The following is a 20,575-nucleotide window of genomic DNA, read 5'->3' as shown; positions in this document are numbered from 1 at the left end:
TTATGACCAAGAACAAAAAACAAAAGGATGTTTAATCTTCAGCCCCACGGTGTGAGGCACAAGAAATCTTCAGCCCCACGGTGTGAGGCTCTTTAAACTTCGGCCCCACAGTGTGCGGTCCTTTTCTTAGCTGTTTTCCAGTGTCTTACCTGGCAGGGGCAGCTAGGCCCACTGCACTTAAAGGTACTAGAAAAATTTTTGTTTGCCTACTTTAAATGTCCCTTTCCAATGATTACACAATGATATACTCACACAATGAAGTAACATGAAGTCATTTAAAATAATTTGTTTCAAAAAATAATGAATGGGAAAACAGCATTCAATATTCCTAAGTGGAGAAGAACAGATTATAAAATAGTTTGTTCAATGTGATTCTAATGTTCATAAAAATATGTGTGAACATAGGAGAAAACTGGAAGGCTAAATCACAACCTGTCATTCTATCTCTGAATGGAATTTTGGAATTTTGGATTTTTTTTTTTAATTTTCTTGTTTGCCTTTATGTATTTGCTAAATTCAATGCAACCAATATTTAAAATATCAGAGTTTAACATTATTGTTTCCAAATGTATTGTCTTATAAATGAAGTTGATACCTACAGTGAAAACAAAGTCAACGTATCAGCACAAATTATCTTTGGACTGCAGGACCAGGAGTAATGTATTTTCTTTATAGTGTTTTTGCATTTTTCCCACAATGGAAATGTTTATAATTAGAAACTGTATTTTAGAAGAAAATAGATTTCTTTCCTGCCTCTGTCTCATAAAAGTTCACTGTCAGGAAGGAGACTGATGTTAGTCATTTGCACTTCGGTGTGAATTTGACACTTCTCCCCCAGAGGTGCTTAGGTTTCCATTATCCTCTCTAATTAGGAGGAAATCTGACTTCCAGAAAGTTCAAATGTCTTATGGCTTAGCCCACCTACAGCCCCACTGACTTTCATAAATAACACAGTTTTGTCCTCAAAGGAGACCCCCTTTTTATGATTCATCCCTCTCCTGCCAGGGATGAGTAGTTCCATCTCTGCAGTTTCCTTCTTTGATCCCAGATCCCTCCTATTTTGACTCTGCGTTTTCAGTGTGAGGCTCCTTGGCTTGGAAGGCTTGTTTGCTGCATAGAGCTACTTTTAAGAAAAACCAGAGCAGCCTCCAGTGGCTGATCAGGTGAATTCCTCCTAGGTCTCTTTTTGCTCCCAATTCATTTACCTCTACAAGTTCAAGATTTTCTGAGGCAACCCAATTGCAAATATCCTGTCCATGCCCCACTGTGTACACTCATGCTTTTGTCGGATTGTTCATTGTGATTCTTGGTAGTCACCACAAATGACCTCCTCAAATTACCCCTAGTACTTCTCTGTCTTCTTTGTGTCTACTTAAAAAAGAGGAGACACAGCAAGACATTACACACACACACACACACACACACACACACACACAAACACACAAAATGAATGAATCAATATGTAAAATGAAATCTTTATGAGGGAAAGGCTAGTGTATGCTTTACACACAGTGGTGTAATAATAATGGCTGTATAAGACAGTATAAGTAATTTATATATCTTAATTCATTCAACACTCACAGCAAGTCAAATCACAGCATAGATAAGCTGATTGAATTTGGGGACTTTAAGTAATTTGTCCAGATCACTCAGGCAGAAATTCAGGATTTGTACCCAGGTATCTGATGCCAAAGCCCATACTCTTAGTAAATATGTTCCACAGTTTTGGTGGGTGACGATGGAGGAGACTGGGAAAGGCTTCCTAGCCCTACCATTTAACTTGAAAATAACCCCTTTGACTTAAATTTTACTTTATAGGGGTGTGTGTGTGTGTGTGTGTGTGTAATCTATGAATCTCACAACATCCCTCTGATGTCAAAAGAGCCTGGTAGAGGTATTAATTCCCCACTTGCAAATGATCACTAAGACTCAATGAGATTAAGTGATTCAGTGTAAAAAGGCCTAGAGCCAATACTCAAACACTGTGTTCCTTTATTTGCTCCTGCTTTCTATGCTCTGAAATTCCCTTACTAACTACAAAACCTTTCATTCCATCTTTAGAAAGAAGTCCTGGATGCTAGCTGGGCTGTATGGAAATGACTCATTATGAAGGGCTGAGTTTTCCAGAGAGCTAAGTACTCTCCTACCACTCATTTCCATTCCTTGCTCCTTCATCTCTTTTTGTCTCCTCTGTCCCCCTCAATTACTTTTAAACCACTTGGGGTAGTCTATATATGACTGCCTTGAAATGTGAGCAGAGCCCCCATCTTCCACTTCGCTACGATCACTGCTGGGGGGCACTCCCAAGCAAGAGCACATTACTTAAGTCAAAACAACCTGGTTGGGAGTGAGGGAAACAGCTGTGTCTATGTTTCTCATGGGAGCTACTGAAACTGAGGTTAAATGGTTAAGTTTTTCTCATATCTTAGAGAACAAAACTTATTTAAACTTTTCTTTGTGGGCCTCCCTGGTGGCACAAGGAGTTAAAGTCTCAGTTCTAAGAAGCTATCCGCAGCCACTGCAGCACAAGTTCGATCCCCAGCCAGGGAGTTGACCCACATGGTGCATCAGATCTCTCCTGCTTCACCTCCTGCTCCCCTCAGCAGTGTGCTTCAGTCTATCTGCCTGTTCTGTTCTCACCTCTGTCTCAGGTGAATCCCCTCTCTCTCTCTCTCTCTCTCTCTCTCTCTCTCACACACACACACACACACACACTGCCCCCCCCTTCCCTCTCGCCTCCCCCACCCCCCGCACGTCTGGCCTGTACTACAGTTCTTGTATACATATATAAATAAATCTTTAAAAAAAAGAAAACAAGCCTCAAAGAAAAGTTTTTATAAAAGATTTATTTATTTAAAAAAAAGATTTATGGGCCTCTGTAGAGTAAATGGTTTTCAGGCTTTTCTGCCCTCCCACCAACAGGATTGCCCTGCCTGATGGTGCACCTGCAGTTGTTATATTGTTGTAAGCTGTGTTACTTACTTCTGTGGGCCATGGCGCAGTATTGAGATATTCACCAGGAGAAGTAGAGGCAGAAGTAGAGAGAAGGGGAGAAAGAAGGCCAGAGAAGCCCAGAGTGAAGACTTGCCGGGGGCTTGGAGCCTGCTGGCCTCCTGGCCCCCCAGTACCCCTGCCTGCCATGTACCTGGTTGCTGTACTCCATGTAAAAGCTCAATAAAAGCCTGAGAAAGCCACTGAGAGCTCCAGGACTCTCCTTTAGCCCATCTGCTCAGATCATAGAAAACCTGCTCTGTGGCCATCCTGCCACTACAGCCTCCCCGGTGGCACAGGCAGTTGAGCACAGCGCTGTGAAGCTGTGAAGCTGTCTGCAGTCTTTGCAGCGCGGGTTCCATCCTGGCTGGCAGGCGAGAATCCCACATGGTACGGCAGACCTCTCTTGTCGCGCCTGCTGCTCCCCTCAGCAGTATATTTTGGTCAGTCTGCCTGTTCTGCTGTCCATTCTGTCTCTGGTGAATCCTCTCACCCTCCCGTGCCTCTGACCTGTACCCCAGCTATTGTATAAATAAAAAATAAATCTTAAAAAAAAAAATTTAAAAAAAAGACTTATTTTTGCATACAAGAACTGGAATACAGGCCAGAAGTGTGGGAGGTGAGAAGAGTCACCGGAGACAGAGTGGGGAACAGAACAGGCAGATAGACTGAAGCACACTGCTGAGGGGAGCAGCAGTAGAGACAGGAAAGGCCTGCTGCGCCATGGGGGTATCTCCCTGACCAACTGGGGATCCAATTCGCACTACAGGGCCTGTACACAGCTTCACGGCTCTGTGCTCAACGCCTTGCGCCACCAGGGAGGCCCAAGGCTTGTTCTCACAGATAGCAGAGCCTGGACATTTATCTGCAAATGCACGCAGGTGACTAACCTTAGTTGAGTTGCAAGTCCGCCAAAGCTAAAGACCCACCACCACGGAATGAGGCAAGGGTGCAACCCATAGGGAGAGGCCCATCAACAGAAATTCAAAATTCCACTTATCTGAAGAAAAACCTCTTAATACTTCTCCAAGTATGATCTGCCCAGTAACTAGTCAATGAAAGTGAGCCACAGCAAGGCTATATTTCTTTACCCTGAGGCACTTTTGAGCCAATAAAATTTAACTCCTTTTTTCTCAGTTCCACTTCCCAAAATCAATATAAAACCCTTCCGTTGGCTGGACAGAGAAGCAGATTTGAGCAACAGGACCAAAAACCTCTACATGCCAGAAACTAGGGGGGTGGTAAAGGTTGCGGTCACCAGGGGAGTGACAGCAGGGCCAAGGCCAGGTACAGGTGGCCTGAGCTGGGTTCTCAGTGTCTGCGCAGAGACAAGAGCTGAGTCTACAAACACATCAGCTCCTGCAGAGAACTGGAGCTGAGAGGAAACTTCCTGCCATGATTAGAGCCTGCCACCTCACATCTGACCTGAGGTTGATTTCTTTGCTCCAGCTCTTTGCTGTACCCCTGCAAGATGAGAACCCTGACTTTTCCCAACACAGCGGTCCAGGACAGAGATGTGAACTGTCTTCTGAGACAGGGCCTGAGCTAAACTGAATGAAGCTAACATTCCACAATTCAATGGACTGAAACACAGTATCTGGGATTTTTAATAATATCTAAAGAATAGGACTTGTAGCAGTCTTTATAGTAGCAGGAGATTGAAAGCAAATCATGTGTCCATCAATGGAAAATTGGTTGCATATACTGTGGTATCAGTACGTAATAGATTAGGAATATTTTTATTACCAATAAACAAACTCCAGGATATATTGTGAAGTTTAAGAAAAAGTATAGATAGCAAGCTATTATCTATCCCCCCCAACAAAAAAAAAAAAAGGTGGAAATAGATTTTTACATTAAACAATGGAAAAATTTTTTTAAAAGCACTACACAATGAAGAAGGGAAGGAAATGACGAGGATGGTGAGGACAGAAGTCGACTTTCCTCAATGTGGTGGTGTTGAAAATATTTCCACAAATCTTTAATACTTCTCATTTCATGAGATAGAAATTAATTCCTCTCTCCTGCAGTGTAGACTGGACTTAGTGACACTTTCCAAAACAATTAAAAAACAACAGAAGTAAAGGAGTATCTCTTCTAATATTAGATTCTAAAAAGACTATGGTTTCTAATTTAGTAATGCTGTCCCTTGCCTTTCTTCTTCTCTCTCTCTCTCTCTCTCTCTCCACTTGTACTAGGGGAAGCCAGCTTCCATATCTTGAGGACAGTTGCGCCTATATCTGAGCATCTAGATGCTTCTTTGTAAAACTATGGAACACCAAGAAAGAAAAATGAAGTTATCTACTTCCACATTACTCGGTCATTGAGAACCTAACCCGTCTGTTCCTACACAGTTCACTATCTACATTAAGTTACTTTACTTTTCATGTGTTTCATTGCATAACTTTGCTATCCCCCAGTGACTCTTGTCCAAAAAGGTAAAAGCCTTGCAATAATTTTGTTCATCATATCAAGAGACCCGCAACTCTAGAAAGTATCAGAATTCAGCCTATATCCCAAGACTCTTTGAGCTTCCTTTTTCAAAATACTCACCCTGCTGTTTCCACAAATCTTACACTATTATATCTCTTACCCAGATCTGATCAAGGTCTCAAAATGAAAGATCCATCTTAAACCAGATTTCCAGATCTTAATTGGCCCAACCTTCCCCCTCCCCTCCAGCCACTCTATCCTACTCTGTCCTGGTGGTATTCCCCTTAACCATGGTTTAGCAGTAAATCCAGTATTGCTTATTTACAAGTTGTTCTGGTGATTGCTTTTTAATTTAAGTAAAAAAAAGGTACAGGAGGAAAGGAGCATTGCTATCTCTGCAGAAGACAAGGAACTCCAAAAGGAATCTAAACAAATACCTGTCTCTTTCCCCCTTTCTTGTATAATACTTTTAACTTTTACCCTTTCTTGTTCTACCACATTTTCCCATGACTCACCACTCTTTCTCAGACCTAGCAGGAAAACACTCAGGTTTAGCCATTTCTTTAGATGTTTATTTCCTTATGAAGCTACCATGTCACAAAAAGCTTATAGTAAATGAATCCATATGCTTTCTCTTGTTAATCTTTTGTTTCATATGAGAAATTAGAGCAAAAAGATATTTTTTTCTTTCCTATACTGCCCTTAAGGGGAATTCTAGATTGCTTTCTTTCCTGTTGAAATCTCCACTTCATGTTTTCCACGAGGCCTGAAAAAATAATTCCTAGAGAGTAGCAGTGAGTTAACAATGTCACCAAGACCATGGACTTCTCACCTGAGAGCTTTAAGAAATTAGACAGCAGTGTTGAGAAGTTAGCCTTCTAAGTACATAGAGAACTAAGAAATTGGAAAAGCATTAAAAATGCTTACTTTTCATATTAGAGAAGATAGTGGTATAAATGATTATTATTTTTTAAAATAGAGAATGGAGGTGTCTTAGATTAGATATTTACTTCTTGTTAGAGAATAGTTATCCTTTTTGTGACATGGTAGCTTCATAAGGAAATAAACATCTAAAGAAATGTCTAAACCTGAGTGTTTTCCTGCTAGGTCTAAGAAAGAGTGGTGAGTCATGGGAAAATGTGGTAGAACAAGAAAGGGTAAGAATAGTTATCCTTTTGGGAAGAATATAGTACTTACAACTCTGCAGAACTCTCTGGAATATTTAATGTTACTAAAAAGATAATTATCAGACAAAAATTAGATAATTTTTATTTTATTTTATTTTTGTGTAGAAGAACTGAGGTGTAGGCCAGAGGTGCAGAGAGTGAGAGGATTCAGCAGAGACAAAGTGGGGAACAGAACAGGTGGATCTACTGAAACACACTGCTGAGTGGACCAGTGGGAGAGACAGGAGAGGTCTGCTGCACCATATATGGGCTAGCTCCCTGACTGGGGATTGAACTTAGGTGGTAGTGGTGATAGTACTAAGACTTAACCCTTGAGCCACCAAGGAGGCCCAGATAGTAGATAATTTGTCTAATAATACCAAATCTGATTTTGGAGGCTCTTCACATTAAGAATATATAACCTGTTGTGTGGACTTGCAGACACGAAAGTGAAAACTTTTGGCTCCCGGCTGAGAGGCAGACTGCAAACTCTAAACATGATACTTCTCTTACTGTACTTGTTGATGTTGCACTGTTTGGATGGTGGTCTCCAGAGTGTTAAATGCTGATGCACAGCAGCTGACCCCTCAAATAATTCAGTAACCATCCAACAAAAAAGAGTAGAATATCTGATGCCTGGAGGTTAAAACAAACATGCACAAGGCCTCCCCTGGTGGCACAGCGGTTGAGCGCTGGGCTGCAAAGCTGCCTGCAGCCTTTGCAGTGCCGGTTCCATCCCTGGCCACAGGCAAGGGTCCCACATGGCGCAGCAACCTCTCCTGTCGCACCCGCTGCTCCCCTCAGCAGTGTATTTCTTCGTCAGTCTGCCTGTTCTGTTCACCGCTGTGGCTCTGGTGAATTCTCTCACCCTCCCGCGCTTCTGACTGTACCCAGTGCTTGTATAAATAAATAAATAAATCCTTAAAAATAAATAAATAAAATATGCATAGAATCAACCATTTCCAGAAATTTGATCCATGATTATGACACCTCAAATAGCAGTGAAGCTCTGGGCTGACCACACACACAGAAATGAAAGCCTATTATCCGTCAGCTCAGGGGAAAAAATCACCATGAGGGAGGACAGTGAAAACCAAAACTATGAACCCCACATAGTTTGACTTTACTATTCCATTGCTTTCATCAGCATAATTTTGCTATCCCAGGAGACACTGTCCAAGAAAGTGGAAGTTGCAAATAACTTTCTTGCTCTTCAGAGGAACGTAAGAAAGACTAAATAACTCTAGAAATTATCTACATCATTTTCCTACATAATTACCTACATAAGTTTATATTCCAGAACGCTTTAAAAGTCTCATCTCAAAGCCCTTACCTTGTTGTTTCCAGAGCCCTAAACTCTCAGATCATCATAATTACCCAACATTATTCAAGTCCCTATATTGAAAGACCCACTTTCAACCAGATTTCCAAATCTCAATAACTCAGGCCTTGCACTTCCTCCTTGGAGATGCCATCTGTAAAGTTATCTGTCTCTCTTATTCAAATAAGCAATAAACTCAGTTCTGTGTTATCTAGAGTTTAGCATAGTGGTATTTGGAAAGCCAGCATTCTGCAAGGACAAAGAAAATTCTGAAGCCAACAAAGAAAAAATCAGATTACAATAAAGTATTGTAAAAAAACACGATGCTGAAAAAAACAAAAAGACTTCTCATCAGCAAAAATAAGTGCTTCAATACAAAGTAGTAATATCCTGGAAACCTAAATTTCTAAAGTCAGGCAAAATATCATTTATGAGTCAGTGCAAATTAAATTTTTTTTATATTTAAGCACTTTATAAATTTACCACTAAGTCCCTTATGAAAATAACTGCTAACTGAGAAAAAAAAATTAACCTAGACAGAATGAACAGGGTAAAAATGCAAGAGTGTGTAAAAGAATTGTTAAAATATGTTGGTAAATCAAAATAAATATTGAGTATGAAAAAAATTAAAATATCAATCACTTTTGTGTGTTTTTAAAAACCAGCTGGCATTCCCATTAAAGATAGCATATTAAGGGCCTCCCCGGTGGCGCAGTGGTTGAGCGCTGGGTTGCGAAGCTGCCGGCGACCTCTGCGGCGCCGGTTCGATCCCCGGCCACCTGAGGAGGGTCCCACATGGCGCGCAGACCTCTCCTGCCGCCCGCTGCTCCCCTCAGCAGTGTACTTCGGTCCTTCAGCCTGCTCTATTCCCCGCTCTGGCTCTGGTGAATTCTCTCACCCTCCCGTGCTTCTGACTGTACCCAGTGCATGTATAAACAAAACAAACAAACAAACAAACAAATAAATAAATAAAACATACCTCTATTAAAAAAAAAAGATAGCATATTAAAAAACAAGCATTTAATTCTGTCTCTTTCTGAAAACCCATGAAAATGATAGTAGGAAGATTTCCCCCCCCCCAAAAAAAAAAACACATAAAACCTGCCAGATTGAAAAAAACAGGAAATATTTCAATAGCAACAAAATGTTAGATGCTGAAAAGCAAAAGTCAAGTCAGTTGAGGAATATTGACAATCTGATTTACATCGGAGAGACCCAGAGGACAGAGAACTGGCAACTCTAAATATCTCTGGAAGTGTGAAGAATGAAAACATAGACTTGGCTGGAAGTCTGTTTAAGCTAAATTCCATCAGAGATCCTATCACCAGACGTTCAGGCAACGAACAGCTCCTTCCCTGAACCAGCAGAAGACCAAAGCCTGTTTTCCGAAGAAATAAAACAGAGGGTCTCCTGAGTGGGCGAACACCAGCCATATTTGAGCATGGTCATATCACACTGAAAACAGAGGATTCCATGGAAACAATGTTCCTGGACACAAAAGGAATTGCCAGCATGAGAGTAAAAGGAGATCCCAAGATAAAAACTCTGCAGTGTACAGAGCAACCAGTCCAGGTGGGGTTAAGTCACAAGGTTCTAGAAAACAGTCATGGAGCAAAATGATACTGAAAGAACAACTAATATGTTTACCAAGAGGAGATGTCTGCAAATGGAGAAAAGTGTGGGGCTGAATGAGTGAGATTATCTATTGAAAATTATGCAACCAAACAAACAAAAATAATTAATGGATGGGAAAACAGAAAGTCACACATAAAAGGGCAAGTAATCATAGTATGCATGCTGTTTGATTGTGAACAGTAATGATACAGTTTTAATATCTTAGATACTAAAAACCTACATAAAAAAATCATGGATAAGAAAATGCATAGAGAGGGTATGTTTAATATGTCCTGGGGAATAGGATAAAAGAGAAATAAACCCTCATCATTCGTTGTGAGAAATAAATAGATAATGCCTAAATCTGAAAAAAATCAGAAATAGCAATGTAAGTATTTTGGTGAGATATATGAAATTAAAGAAATACCTTAAATTGTTAATTATTCAATATGTTTCTTTCACCACCAGGGAGTAGAGCATGAGGGGCTGGTAGGGGGTGAGAGAAGGTAGGAGAGACATAGATGGAGGACTGTGGGCAGAGGATTGCTAATTTTATAACTATTGCAGAATGCATTGATTCTGTAAATTATGGGTGTTATGTGATTACTATTTTTAAAGCTTGGTTCAAAGTGCTGGCTAATAATATTAACCAACATGAGAGAGAAAGTATTTTTGATGGAAATTAAAATATCTTACTCAGAAAGAGTATAAAGATACCAATTAAATTTCGACTTTAACTTGCAAATCAATAGAGCTCAATAAAGAGATAAACCCAAAACACAGAACGGAAAGGAGAAAAAAGTAAGTACAATAAATAGAAAATACAAAATAAGATGGCAGAAATTATTTTAAATATACCAGTAATATAAAAATAAAGTGACTCATTCTTTAAAATATAGATTGATTTTTAATCTACCTATAAAGCTTATAAAAGTTACATTTAAAATAGAAAAATTAAATATGATATGAAATATATGATATGTGTACATATTATATTTTATATTACATTTATAAATATAATTGAAATATATAGGTTTGTATTTTTTAACCAGAGATAGAGCAATTTTTTAATACAAGATAAATACCAACAACAAAAAGCAAGTGATACAATATTAATATTTTAATATTAAATATAGTACACAATTTAAAACAAAAGTATTAAGAGTCTTGACGATATTACCTATTGACTAAATTTTTTTTAAATAATATTTGTTTAAAGACCCATTAACTTTATGTACCTGACAACATGCCCTGGTCCTATCCCAATCAAAAATAGACAAAATTGGAAGAAATTAGCAAACCCACAGATATATAGGAGATTTTAATACTGCTCTCAAATGCTGGTAAAATAAGATCCCAAAATAAAGATTTTTGAATATTGTAAGCACTTTTATGCAAGGGACATAGAATGTAGAAATTTGCATCCCAAAACAGAGATGGGGGGCCTCCCCGGTGGCGCAGCGGTTGAGCGCTGGGTTGCGAAGCTGCCAGCAGCCTCTGTAGCGCCGGTTCGATCCCTGGCTGCTCCCCAGCCACCGGAGGAGGGTCCCACATGGCGCACAGACCTCTCCTGCCACCCGCTGCTCCCCTCAGCAGTGTACTTTGGTCCTTCTGCCTGCTCTGCTCCCCGCTCTGGCTCTGGTGAATTCTCTCACACTCCCGCGCTTCTGACTGTACCCAGTGCATGTATAAACAAAACAAACAAATGAATAAATAAATAAATAAATAAAACATGCCTCTATTAAAAAAAAAAAAAATTAAAAAAAAAAAAAACAGAGATGGGGTATTATCTTCTAGCAAGGTTGGACATTTACTAAAATTGACCACATAGAAAGCCACTAAGGGAGTTTCAACCAATTTTTAAAAAACTGACATTTAAGCGAATTCATATTGACTGAAGAAAACTTGGGAAATGTAGACAATTTAAAGCACAAATATAAAAATTATATGTAATCCCACTCTGGCTATAGCTTAATTCATAATATTTGGCATATTATATTTCAGTCTTTTTCAAAATGTGTATTAATATATGTTTTTCTTTTTTGTTGTTGTTTGAAATAATGAGATTTACTGTGTATTCCCTTTGTATCTTGTTTATTTGCAAATAATGATCCTGGTACGTTGTCTCTATAGGAACACCAGTCTCCCCAGAGTGTTTTTCATTTCAAAGTCAGGCTAATATCTGCTTCTTGCAATAATGTCTGGTTCTTAGAAGGAAATTAAATTCACAATGGTAAGTCTTTACCCCTAGGTAAATCGGGGAAAGTGAAATGCTTTGGTGAAGAGGCAGAGGGATTAGAGGGAAGGGAATAGAGTTGAAGCAAAAAAAACAGATTTCCGGGGCCTCCCTGGTGGTGCAGGGGTTGAAGACACAGTGCTATCAAGCTGTCACCAGCCACTACAGCACAAGTTCGATCCCTGGACAGCCAGGAGCTACCCCCATGCAAAGCAGACCTCTCCTTTCTGGCTGCTCCAGATACACTGCTGCTCCCTTCCGCAGTGTTTTTCAGTAGATCTACCTGTTCTGCTCCCCACTCTTTCTCTGGTGAATCCTCTCACCCCACACCTCTGGCTTACACCCCAGTTCTTGTATGCATAAATAAATAAATTAAAACCAACAGATTTCCACTCTGTGCAAAGGACCCAAGGCCTTCCCATAGGATTCAGGACCTGAACAGTCCCCGGCAGGTAAATTCCTATGAACACCCAAGTAAATTCCTGATGGACACCTGTGAGGACAAGGACAGGAATCACCAGTCTGGACCTGGACCTAGGGGAGAGAAGATGCTAAATAGGGGCCGCAGAAGGCACCAGAGCAGCACAGCAACTGGAAAGAAGGAGATTGGGAAGTCTAAATCAGCCCCAACACTGCAACAGTGGACCTCAAGTTTCTCTGCCTGTCCTGCCCTCACCATATTCCCATCCTTAAATAAAGTCACAACCATGTGATCTCTGCTTCTTTTTTTTAAAGATTTATTTATTTATTTGTCTGTTTGTTTGCTTATTTGTTTGTTTGTTTGTTTGTTTGTTTATTTATACAAGCACTGGGTACAGTCAGAAGCGCGGGAGGGTGAGAGAATCCACCAGAGCCAGAGAACAGGCAGACTGAAGTACACTGCTGAGGGGAGCAGCAGGCGGCAGGAGAGGTCTGCGCGCCATGTGGGACCCTCACCCGGCTGCCGGGGATTGAACTGGCGCTGCAGAGGCTGCGGGCAGCTTTGCAACCCAGAGCTCAACCGCTGCGCCATCCGGGAGGCTCTGATCTCTGCTTCTTGAGCCATTAGGTGAAAGCAGTATTTAAACTTCCAGCTCAGTCCAAGAAAAATGGACATGGAGGTACTTTCAGCTCAGTGTGGTTGGCTCAGTTCTACCTACTTCTGGGGAAGGGTCACAGAGCAGCAGGGGACGCTCCAAGACTGAAAGGCTGAAGCTCTCAACCTGTGACCCATGCACAGCTGGCAGGACAGGGTCCTGGAGTATGCCTTCCTCATGTCTCTTGTGAGACAGTAATGTAACTTCTGCTAAATGCCTGGAAAACAGTAGAACTTGCTGTGTTTTATCTATTACTGTTAGTTTTCTTTGGTGTACTGTGGTGATTTGAGGCACAGGCATTAGTTTAACAGTCATGAAAATGTCAACCCATGGACAATTTCTGTGATTAGCCATAAATATTTGCCCATATTGTTCTCACTATACTTTAAAGCATATTTTCCCAGTCTTTTGAAAACGTGGAATGTAGGGTGGAAGCAGAAGTCTTACTAAAGGTTGAGGTCAAGTCCATCTCCAATAGCTCCTCACCCTAAAGACTCATTACTTAAAATCAGGATTGTGGTGATAATATGTGCTTTTTCACATCTGACTTGTGGTCATTTTTTGATCAGTGTTCCTGGATCTAAAATTTAATATTTCAAATTTCCCAGGTCAGTTCTTTGTCTGAAATGATGATTTCATTTCTTTATGTAAACTGTCATACCAAGAGGTATGAAAAATGGGAAGGAACTGAGTGTTTCTCTAGAGAAGAAAAAGCTAGGAGGAAAAATAATCTTCCATGGCAGCTTGTGATGGAACCTTCTCTTTATCACAAACTGATGTGGAAATGGTGTCAGTATTTTCTCTGACCCAGAGATCAAAGCCTGCTCTGCTACCCCTGCAGGGAATGTAGTCAATCCTGATGTTCAGCCAGATCCAGCCTGACCTTATCTACTTCCTGCCTTGCTCCTGGGAGCTTACTCACCTGGAGTCCAACCTGCCTGGTTCTCCAGCATCATCTGATAACTTTCATTATCACCCCCACTTCCCACGGGCCCCCCTTCCTCCCCCATTAAACAGTGAGCCAGGCACTGAGGGCCACAGCATAGTCCCTGCCATCCAAGAATTTACAGTCTTGGCATAAACAAGATGTTTACAGGAGAGAGCAAGCGAATGGACCTGAGGGTATGACTGTTAGTGAAATAAGTCAGATGAAGAAAGACAAACACTGGATGATTTCACTCATTGGTACATAGAGAAATAAAACAAAAGAATGAACTAAATAAAACAAAAACAAACTTTTAAGCCATAAGACCAATTTAGTGGTTACCAGAAGCAAGAGGGGAAAGGAGATGGGTAAACTGGGTAAAAGGAGAGGATTGTGTGGTCAAGGATAGGATTAGACTTTTAGTGGTGAGCTTACAGTAGTTTGTACAGATGTTGGTTTCTAATCATGCACATCTGAAACTTATGTAATGTCATTATGCATGTTATTTCAATAAAACAAACAACCACAAGTGGTTTAAAAAGAAAAGCAAGTGAAGCTAAGCATCACTAAAAGGTAGCACTGGTAAGAACATGAATTTCTTCTGGAGTTCCAAGAAAATGGAGTTCTCTATGAGCTGAGCTGGTGGAAAGCTCTTTCTGACAGAAATCGTCGTGTCTTCTCCGAGGCGTGGGAGGTGGGTCACTGGTGGAAGGTGGCTAAGGACACAGCCAGCGCAGACCCCCTGCCAGGGTTTTGAGCCCAGCTCTGCTTGTGCCTACAGAGTGATTCTGGAAAGTACTTCGCCTAGCTCTGCCTCGGTTCCCTCCTCCCTGAAATGGAGCGAGTAACAATAAAACTTAGCTCATGGACTGCGGTGAGGCTAAAACGAGCACATACTCATAAGGGTTCCACTATCATTATTTACCACGCAGTGCTCCTGAGCGTGAGGAATGTGAGCCTGCACCATCCAGTCTGTGCAATTAATGAATGCTGTCTGGGAGGAGCGTGTGTGCATAAGACACTGTCTGGGACGACTTGCATAATGTCATCTTTAGGCAAAACGCCTCGTAATTGGCGCAGCTCCGACAAACACATGCACACAGCGAGTGTGCGAGGCGGAGCTGCGGGCTGCGTGGCCCGGGTCTGGTCTGTAAACACCCGCGGGCTCGCGGGGTGCGGGCGCGCCCACGCTGCGTGTCCGCTCGGCTCGCTGGGCGCGAGACCGTGTCCCCCCGGCGTGTCACCCGCACACACACGCCTGTGAACCCCGCTTCGACGTGCGTGTCACGGCTTAAAAATAGATGCTAATCCGTCAAATCGTCTCGCAGCGGCAGCCGCGCCTGCAGGAGAGAGTCATGGCCGTGGGGCCGCCTGCGCCCGCGATCCGCCTCGGGGACTGAGACCCCGCGCCGCGCTCGGAGAGGTAGAGGGGTGCGGAGGGGGGCGGGCAGCCTGCCTAGCGGGGTACGGGTGCAAAGCTCCGGACTGCAGAGAGGAAGGGGACCGGAGAGGGACTTGGGAAGCCAGCCAGCCGCGCGCTCCTGGGCTCCCTCCCTCCACCCTCAGCGCCTGGCTGTCTGGGCTGGCAGGAGCTGGGGCGACAGCCATGAACCTGTTACAACCGCGACAGCAGACTGAGGGAGGGGGCCTCGGACAAGGGCCCCTGAAAGCTGATGGGGTTGCTGAGGGGTGCAGCCTGGACTGAACGGGGCTTCTGCACCCAGAGGAGACAAGTCCCGGCGAGCTCCTTCCTACACCTGGTCTTTTTCCTGCTTCCTTTGACTATCAGCTTCACACGGGCAGCAGAATCTGTTTCCAGGAAAGGCTGCTCAGGAATAGAGTGGCGGGGTCTGTGGGCCTGGGGAGGGGAGGCAGATGAGGAGGTGATGGTGGTGGGTGACTATGGGATGGCTATGCTGATGTTTCTGTGCTCCTTCTGACCCAGGATTGTATTGGGGAAAAAAAAGCTGTCCCCAAACACTCTATGATCCAGTCCTCCCCAGTCTTGATCCTAAAACCCTTGCTCCTCTGCCCTGTAAAAGCTTGTCTCCTCTGGCCTGGGGGGAAGGGGAGCTAGCCCTGGCTTTGAGCTGGGCTGGACATGGAGCAAGATGGCCTCTCACTGCTGGCCTTCTGGTTGAGGTCCCAAGCGCACAAGACAGGGAGGGAGTGGGAAGGGGATTCTTTGGGGCAGCCCACCTTTTCAGACCTGCAGGACCGTTGTCAGAGAGGAGCTCCTGCATAGAAGCCCTTCTGCCTTAAGTTCCTAGGGCAAGTCTCAAACACTGGTCTTTGCCAGGTCTGCAGCTCAAGGTGTGGACCCACTTCTGGAAGGGCCTTCTGTCCCCAGAAGCACACCTGCTAAGCCCCTACTGGCCCCCAAGGTGCAGGGCTTGACTCCAGCAGCAATATGGCTGGTAATATAGGCTCTGAGCCCCTACACCTGGCAGGATCCTCACTCTGTTCATTCCTCCCCCTCTCTTCAGCCCTTCCACCCATCGGCCCACACACACCCAGAAACAATACTCCAGCTTTGCTGCTGCAACTCAGAAATTCTCATATTAAAGATGAGGTTTGAATCAATCATCTCTATTCTGGTCAAAGGAGGCTGGTTTGCCTATTGTGCAGCCAGACTGGCACCTTCTTTCCATGAGCTCATGTATTCGGCAAGTATTTTTCAAAACCTTACATTTCTTTGTCATTGTTATTCACCAATCTCCTGACATACATGTCCCACAGCAGGCCTATCTCTGAGGCAATGATAGGGCAGGAATAGGTTAAGGCAGCCCATCTCTCCGGCACTGAAGAGGCAGGCTTGGCATATGTTGTGGCCTCAGCTGCTATTATCTTCCTGTTAATTCTCTATGGATGGGTCCAGAGCCATCCCCACCCCCATTCCAGCTCCCTAGCCTCTGCCTATAGCCCCAAACAGATGAGACCCAGATTTGGACTGGCCAGAGCTCTAGCTGTGGACAGTGCTGCCCAAATACTAAATGTGTGTGTGTGTGTGTGTGTGTGTGTGTGTGTGTGTGTGTGTGTGTGTGTGTGTGTGTGTGTGTGGTGGGGGTGGGGTGGTAGAGATGAAACCAGCCACTGGGCAGCTCCCTCTCCCCGTAAACAAGGACATGTGACTCTCCCACCTCCTTGCGTGACAGAGCCAAAGAGCAGAGAGGAAGGAGCTGCTGCAGCTTGAAGGAGAGGTTAGTCCCGGAGGTCCTACCAAGGCCAGACTTCACCTCCCTCCCTGGAGACTCTTCTCCCCAGGGCCCAACCCAGTTGGCGGGAAGGGGAGTGGCTGTTCCTGTACTTGGGTGTGTCTTACATCCCTTCCTCTTCCAGCAACAGCTACCTAGAGACTCACCCCATCATCACTACAGCCACTCTGCAGCTGCCCCATTCCTGCCACCTTGAAGATGTGCCCTGGTAACTGGCTCTGGGCCTCCATGACTTTCATGGCCCGCTTCTCCCGGAGTAGCTCCCGGTCTCCTGTCCGCACTAGAGGCGCCCTGGAGGAGATGCCAACCGTTCAACATCCCTTCCTCAATGTCTTTGAGTTGGAGAGGCTCCTTTACACAGGCAAGACGGCCTGTAACCATGCCGACGAGGTCTGGCCAGGCCTCTACCTTGGAGATCAGTAAGTATATGGCAGGCTGGGCACACAGTTGAGTGAGTGTGTGAGTGTAAATGTGTGCATGTGTGCGTGTGCGTGCACAAGGAGGAAAGAGGCAGAGAGGCAGTGGGTGGCACTGCTGTCTCCAGGATGCAGATTAAGGGGCTATGCATGGGCAGGGAGGCTGGAAAGGGAGCAGGGTAGGGATTGGGGAGTTTGTATTATTGATATACACAACTCTGGCCAGAAAGAGTATATTCAAGTAAAAATGTCATTCATTTAGCAAATATTTATTGCCATATGCCAGTGCTCTAGATGACTTCTCTGACCTCTCCTCCATTATGGTATGACTCTGAAAAAAGGCCGACATTGGGAGCCGGCACAGTGGGTAGGAAGCTGAAGGGCTGATCAAGCCACACTGCAGTGTATACAGAGGCCCTGCCAGATGGGGCTCTGGAGAGAAAAGCCCCAGGATAGAGAAATCGCCACTTCTGTCTCCCAAGGGCTTCATAGTCTACGGAGAGTTTTTCACATGCATTTTCTCTCTTAATCTTCACAACAGCCTTGTGAGGTGAGTACCACGATCCCCAAGTTAGAGATGAGGAAACTGAAGCTCAGAGACGTGCCCAAGGTCACATGGGCACTTGAAGTTCCAGTTCAGTGCTCTTTCTCCTTGAGTTTGCACTGGACAGGACCTTTGCACCGAGATATGACCTTGTTATCTGAAGGTATGGGCCACGTGAACAGCTGAAGGTGACTTCAGAAAACATGGCCTGAGCACGGAATAAATGGCAAAACATGAAATTCTGCATCAAAGGGAGTATAAAGTAATGGGGGAGTGAGATATGAGAGCAAACATCAGTATCATATCATTTCAAACTTGCCCAGGAAGTTAATATATGGTGTTCACATCCCTTCTGCTGCATCTCTGACCACACGCCTCTCTGCTGGAATACCCCTGCTGACAGGAAAAACATTCTTGTCCAGTGTTCCAACCTTCCCTCAGCTAGATTCTACTAATGGGTTGTACTTTCATACATGACAGGCAGATGCAGTAAATCCTTTTACAGATGAAGCACAGTCTCCTGCCTCTGAGCACTCTCAGTATTTTACTGTGGCCATTGTTCACCCAACCCCCTAGTCTCCTCTCTAGGCAACACATCCTCAATACTGTCAACCATTACTCAAGGACAAGACTCTAGGGCTGGCCATCCTGGGTCTTCCCTGCTGGGTCCTCAGTAAGCAGAGACCTGCAGCCAATGCTGTGAGTGGGAATGGAGTGAGAGGGAGAACACGTAGGCAGCAGTCGGGTATGGACAAGGACTTCTGGCCCACAGATTCCTCAGCCTCCTAATCTCTACTCACTGCAGGGACATAGCTAACAACCGCCGTGAACTCCGTCGCCTGGGTATCACCCACGTCCTCAATGCGTCACACAGCAGGTGGCGAGGCACCCCCGAAGCGTATGAAGGACTGGGCATTCGCTACTTGGGGGTCGAGGCCCACGATTCGCCAGCCTTTGACATGAGCATCCACTTCCAAACGGCTGCCGACTTCATCCACCGGGCACTGAGCCAGCCAGGAGGTAAGAGGGGAAAGCAGGCAGGAAGGACAGACTCAGATGCTGAGGTCAAGAAAAACCGAAGGGGTCACCTATGGAGAGACAGATTTTAATGACATGACAAATGCTCAGAAGAGAAAAATAATCTGTTTGCCACTTTAAAAAGCAAAATATTAAAAGACAAGGAGGAAATCATCCAAGAAGTTAGCAAATTGCTGGGGGAGGGCCCATAATATGGGTGAAATCATTTTTAAATTGCTTCCTTTACATATGTCTACATTTTCCAGTTATTTTTACCTTGAGCATATCTTTCTCTAGTGATCAGAAAAAGTAAATATATAATTTAAAATTTAGTAAACATCCCTCAAAAAATTAGTTGCTAGAAATAGCAAGATAGGGCCTCCCCGGTGGCGCAGCAGTTGAGCGCTGGCCTGCGAAGCTGCCTGAAGCCTCCGCAGCACCGGTTTGATCCCCGGGCGAGGGTCCCACATGGCGCAGACCTCTCCTGCCATGCCCGCTGCTCCCCTCAGCAGTGTGTTTCGTCAATCTGTCTATTCTGCTCCCCGCTCTGGCTCTGGTGAATTCTCTCACCCTTCCGCGCTTCGGACTGTACCCAGTGCTTGTATAAATAAATAAGTAAATAAATCCTTAAAAAAAAGAGAGAGAGAAATAGCAAGATACAAGGGTGGAAAGACAGAAGATGTAGCCGGTCAGACCCTGGGTGCTTTCCACTGATGCTTCAGGAATAACCAGAGTCCCTGCTCCACAGTGAATCTCGGTTTTACATGAGTGATGAGTCTCTACCGTTGTGCCCTGTTCTGGTTCATGGGGCCTGAGCTGCTACATGTTCTCCATCTCATTCTGTTTAGCTCCTTCTTTCTCCTCCCTCCAGTCCCCCTCCACCTGCAGCCCCAATGCACACCATTTGCCAAGGCTCTGCGTTCTTTCCACCACCAGTCCTGCTTCCATGTGCATCTACTTACCTGTCCTCCTCTGCACCTGTCACTGTGGCCCTCTCCCTAGCTTCCTCCGGCCCAAGCAAAGAACCCCACAGCTGTCTCTGTTTCTGTCCTCACAGGGAAGATCCTGGTGCACTGTGCAGTGGGGGTGAGCCGATCCGCCACCCTGGTGCTGGCCTACCTCATGCTGTATCACCACTTCACCCTTGTGCAGGCCATCAAGAAGGTCAAGGACCAACGAGGCATTATCCCCAACCGGGGCTTCCTGAGGCAGCTCCTGGCCCTGGATCGCAGGCTGCGGCAGGGTCTGGAGGCGTGAGGGGAGAAGGAGGAGCAAGAGGAGGGCAGTCAGGCTAGACCAGGCCAGGCCAGGCGCTGGGTCCCTGGCTCCCAGCTGAGAGAGGTGGTCCAGGTAGAGGGAGCAGAGGCCCAGATAACCAACCCATCCTCTCCTGTAGGGGGGAGAGTGAAAGGGCTGGAGTGACCCCAGGGCCCTGTTGCTGTTTGTCGGGAGGGGGTGGAGGTGAGGTTGGGCAGAGTGGTGGGCAGCTTTCCTGGCTAGGAAAGGAAGCAGCTGGGCTATAGGTTGAAGTCGGCCCTGCAATGCCAACACCCCTAGTTTCCAGCCAGTGTGCACCCGTGATTCCAGCCCCTTCCCCTCTTTGTGCTAAAGTGTTCCTCTC

At 44.6% G+C, this 20,575-nt stretch overlaps 1 protein-coding gene across 1 annotated transcript; it reads left to right on the top strand.

Moving 5' to 3' along the window:
* Nucleotides 1–17,175: 17,175 nt before the first annotated feature.
* Nucleotides 17,176–20,211, top strand: DUSP26 (dual specificity phosphatase 26). Its single transcript, XM_037524682.1, has 3 exons — nucleotides 17,176–17,396; nucleotides 18,743–18,957; nucleotides 20,012–20,211. The coding sequence occupies exons 1-3, from the start codon at nucleotides 17,176–17,178 to the stop codon at nucleotides 20,209–20,211; spliced, it is 636 nt and encodes a 211-aa protein (XP_037380579.1).
* The last annotated feature ends 364 nt before the right edge of the window (nucleotides 20,212–20,575 follow it).

This window comes from Talpa occidentalis, unplaced genomic scaffold, assembly GCF_014898055.3.
Source record: "Talpa occidentalis isolate TD23 unplaced genomic scaffold, MPIMG_talOcc4v2.1 talOcc4.4, whole genome shotgun sequence".
NCBI classification, from domain to species: Eukaryota; Metazoa; Chordata; class Mammalia; order Eulipotyphla; family Talpidae; genus Talpa; species Talpa occidentalis.
This window is presented reverse-complemented; position numbering and strand designations above follow the sequence as displayed.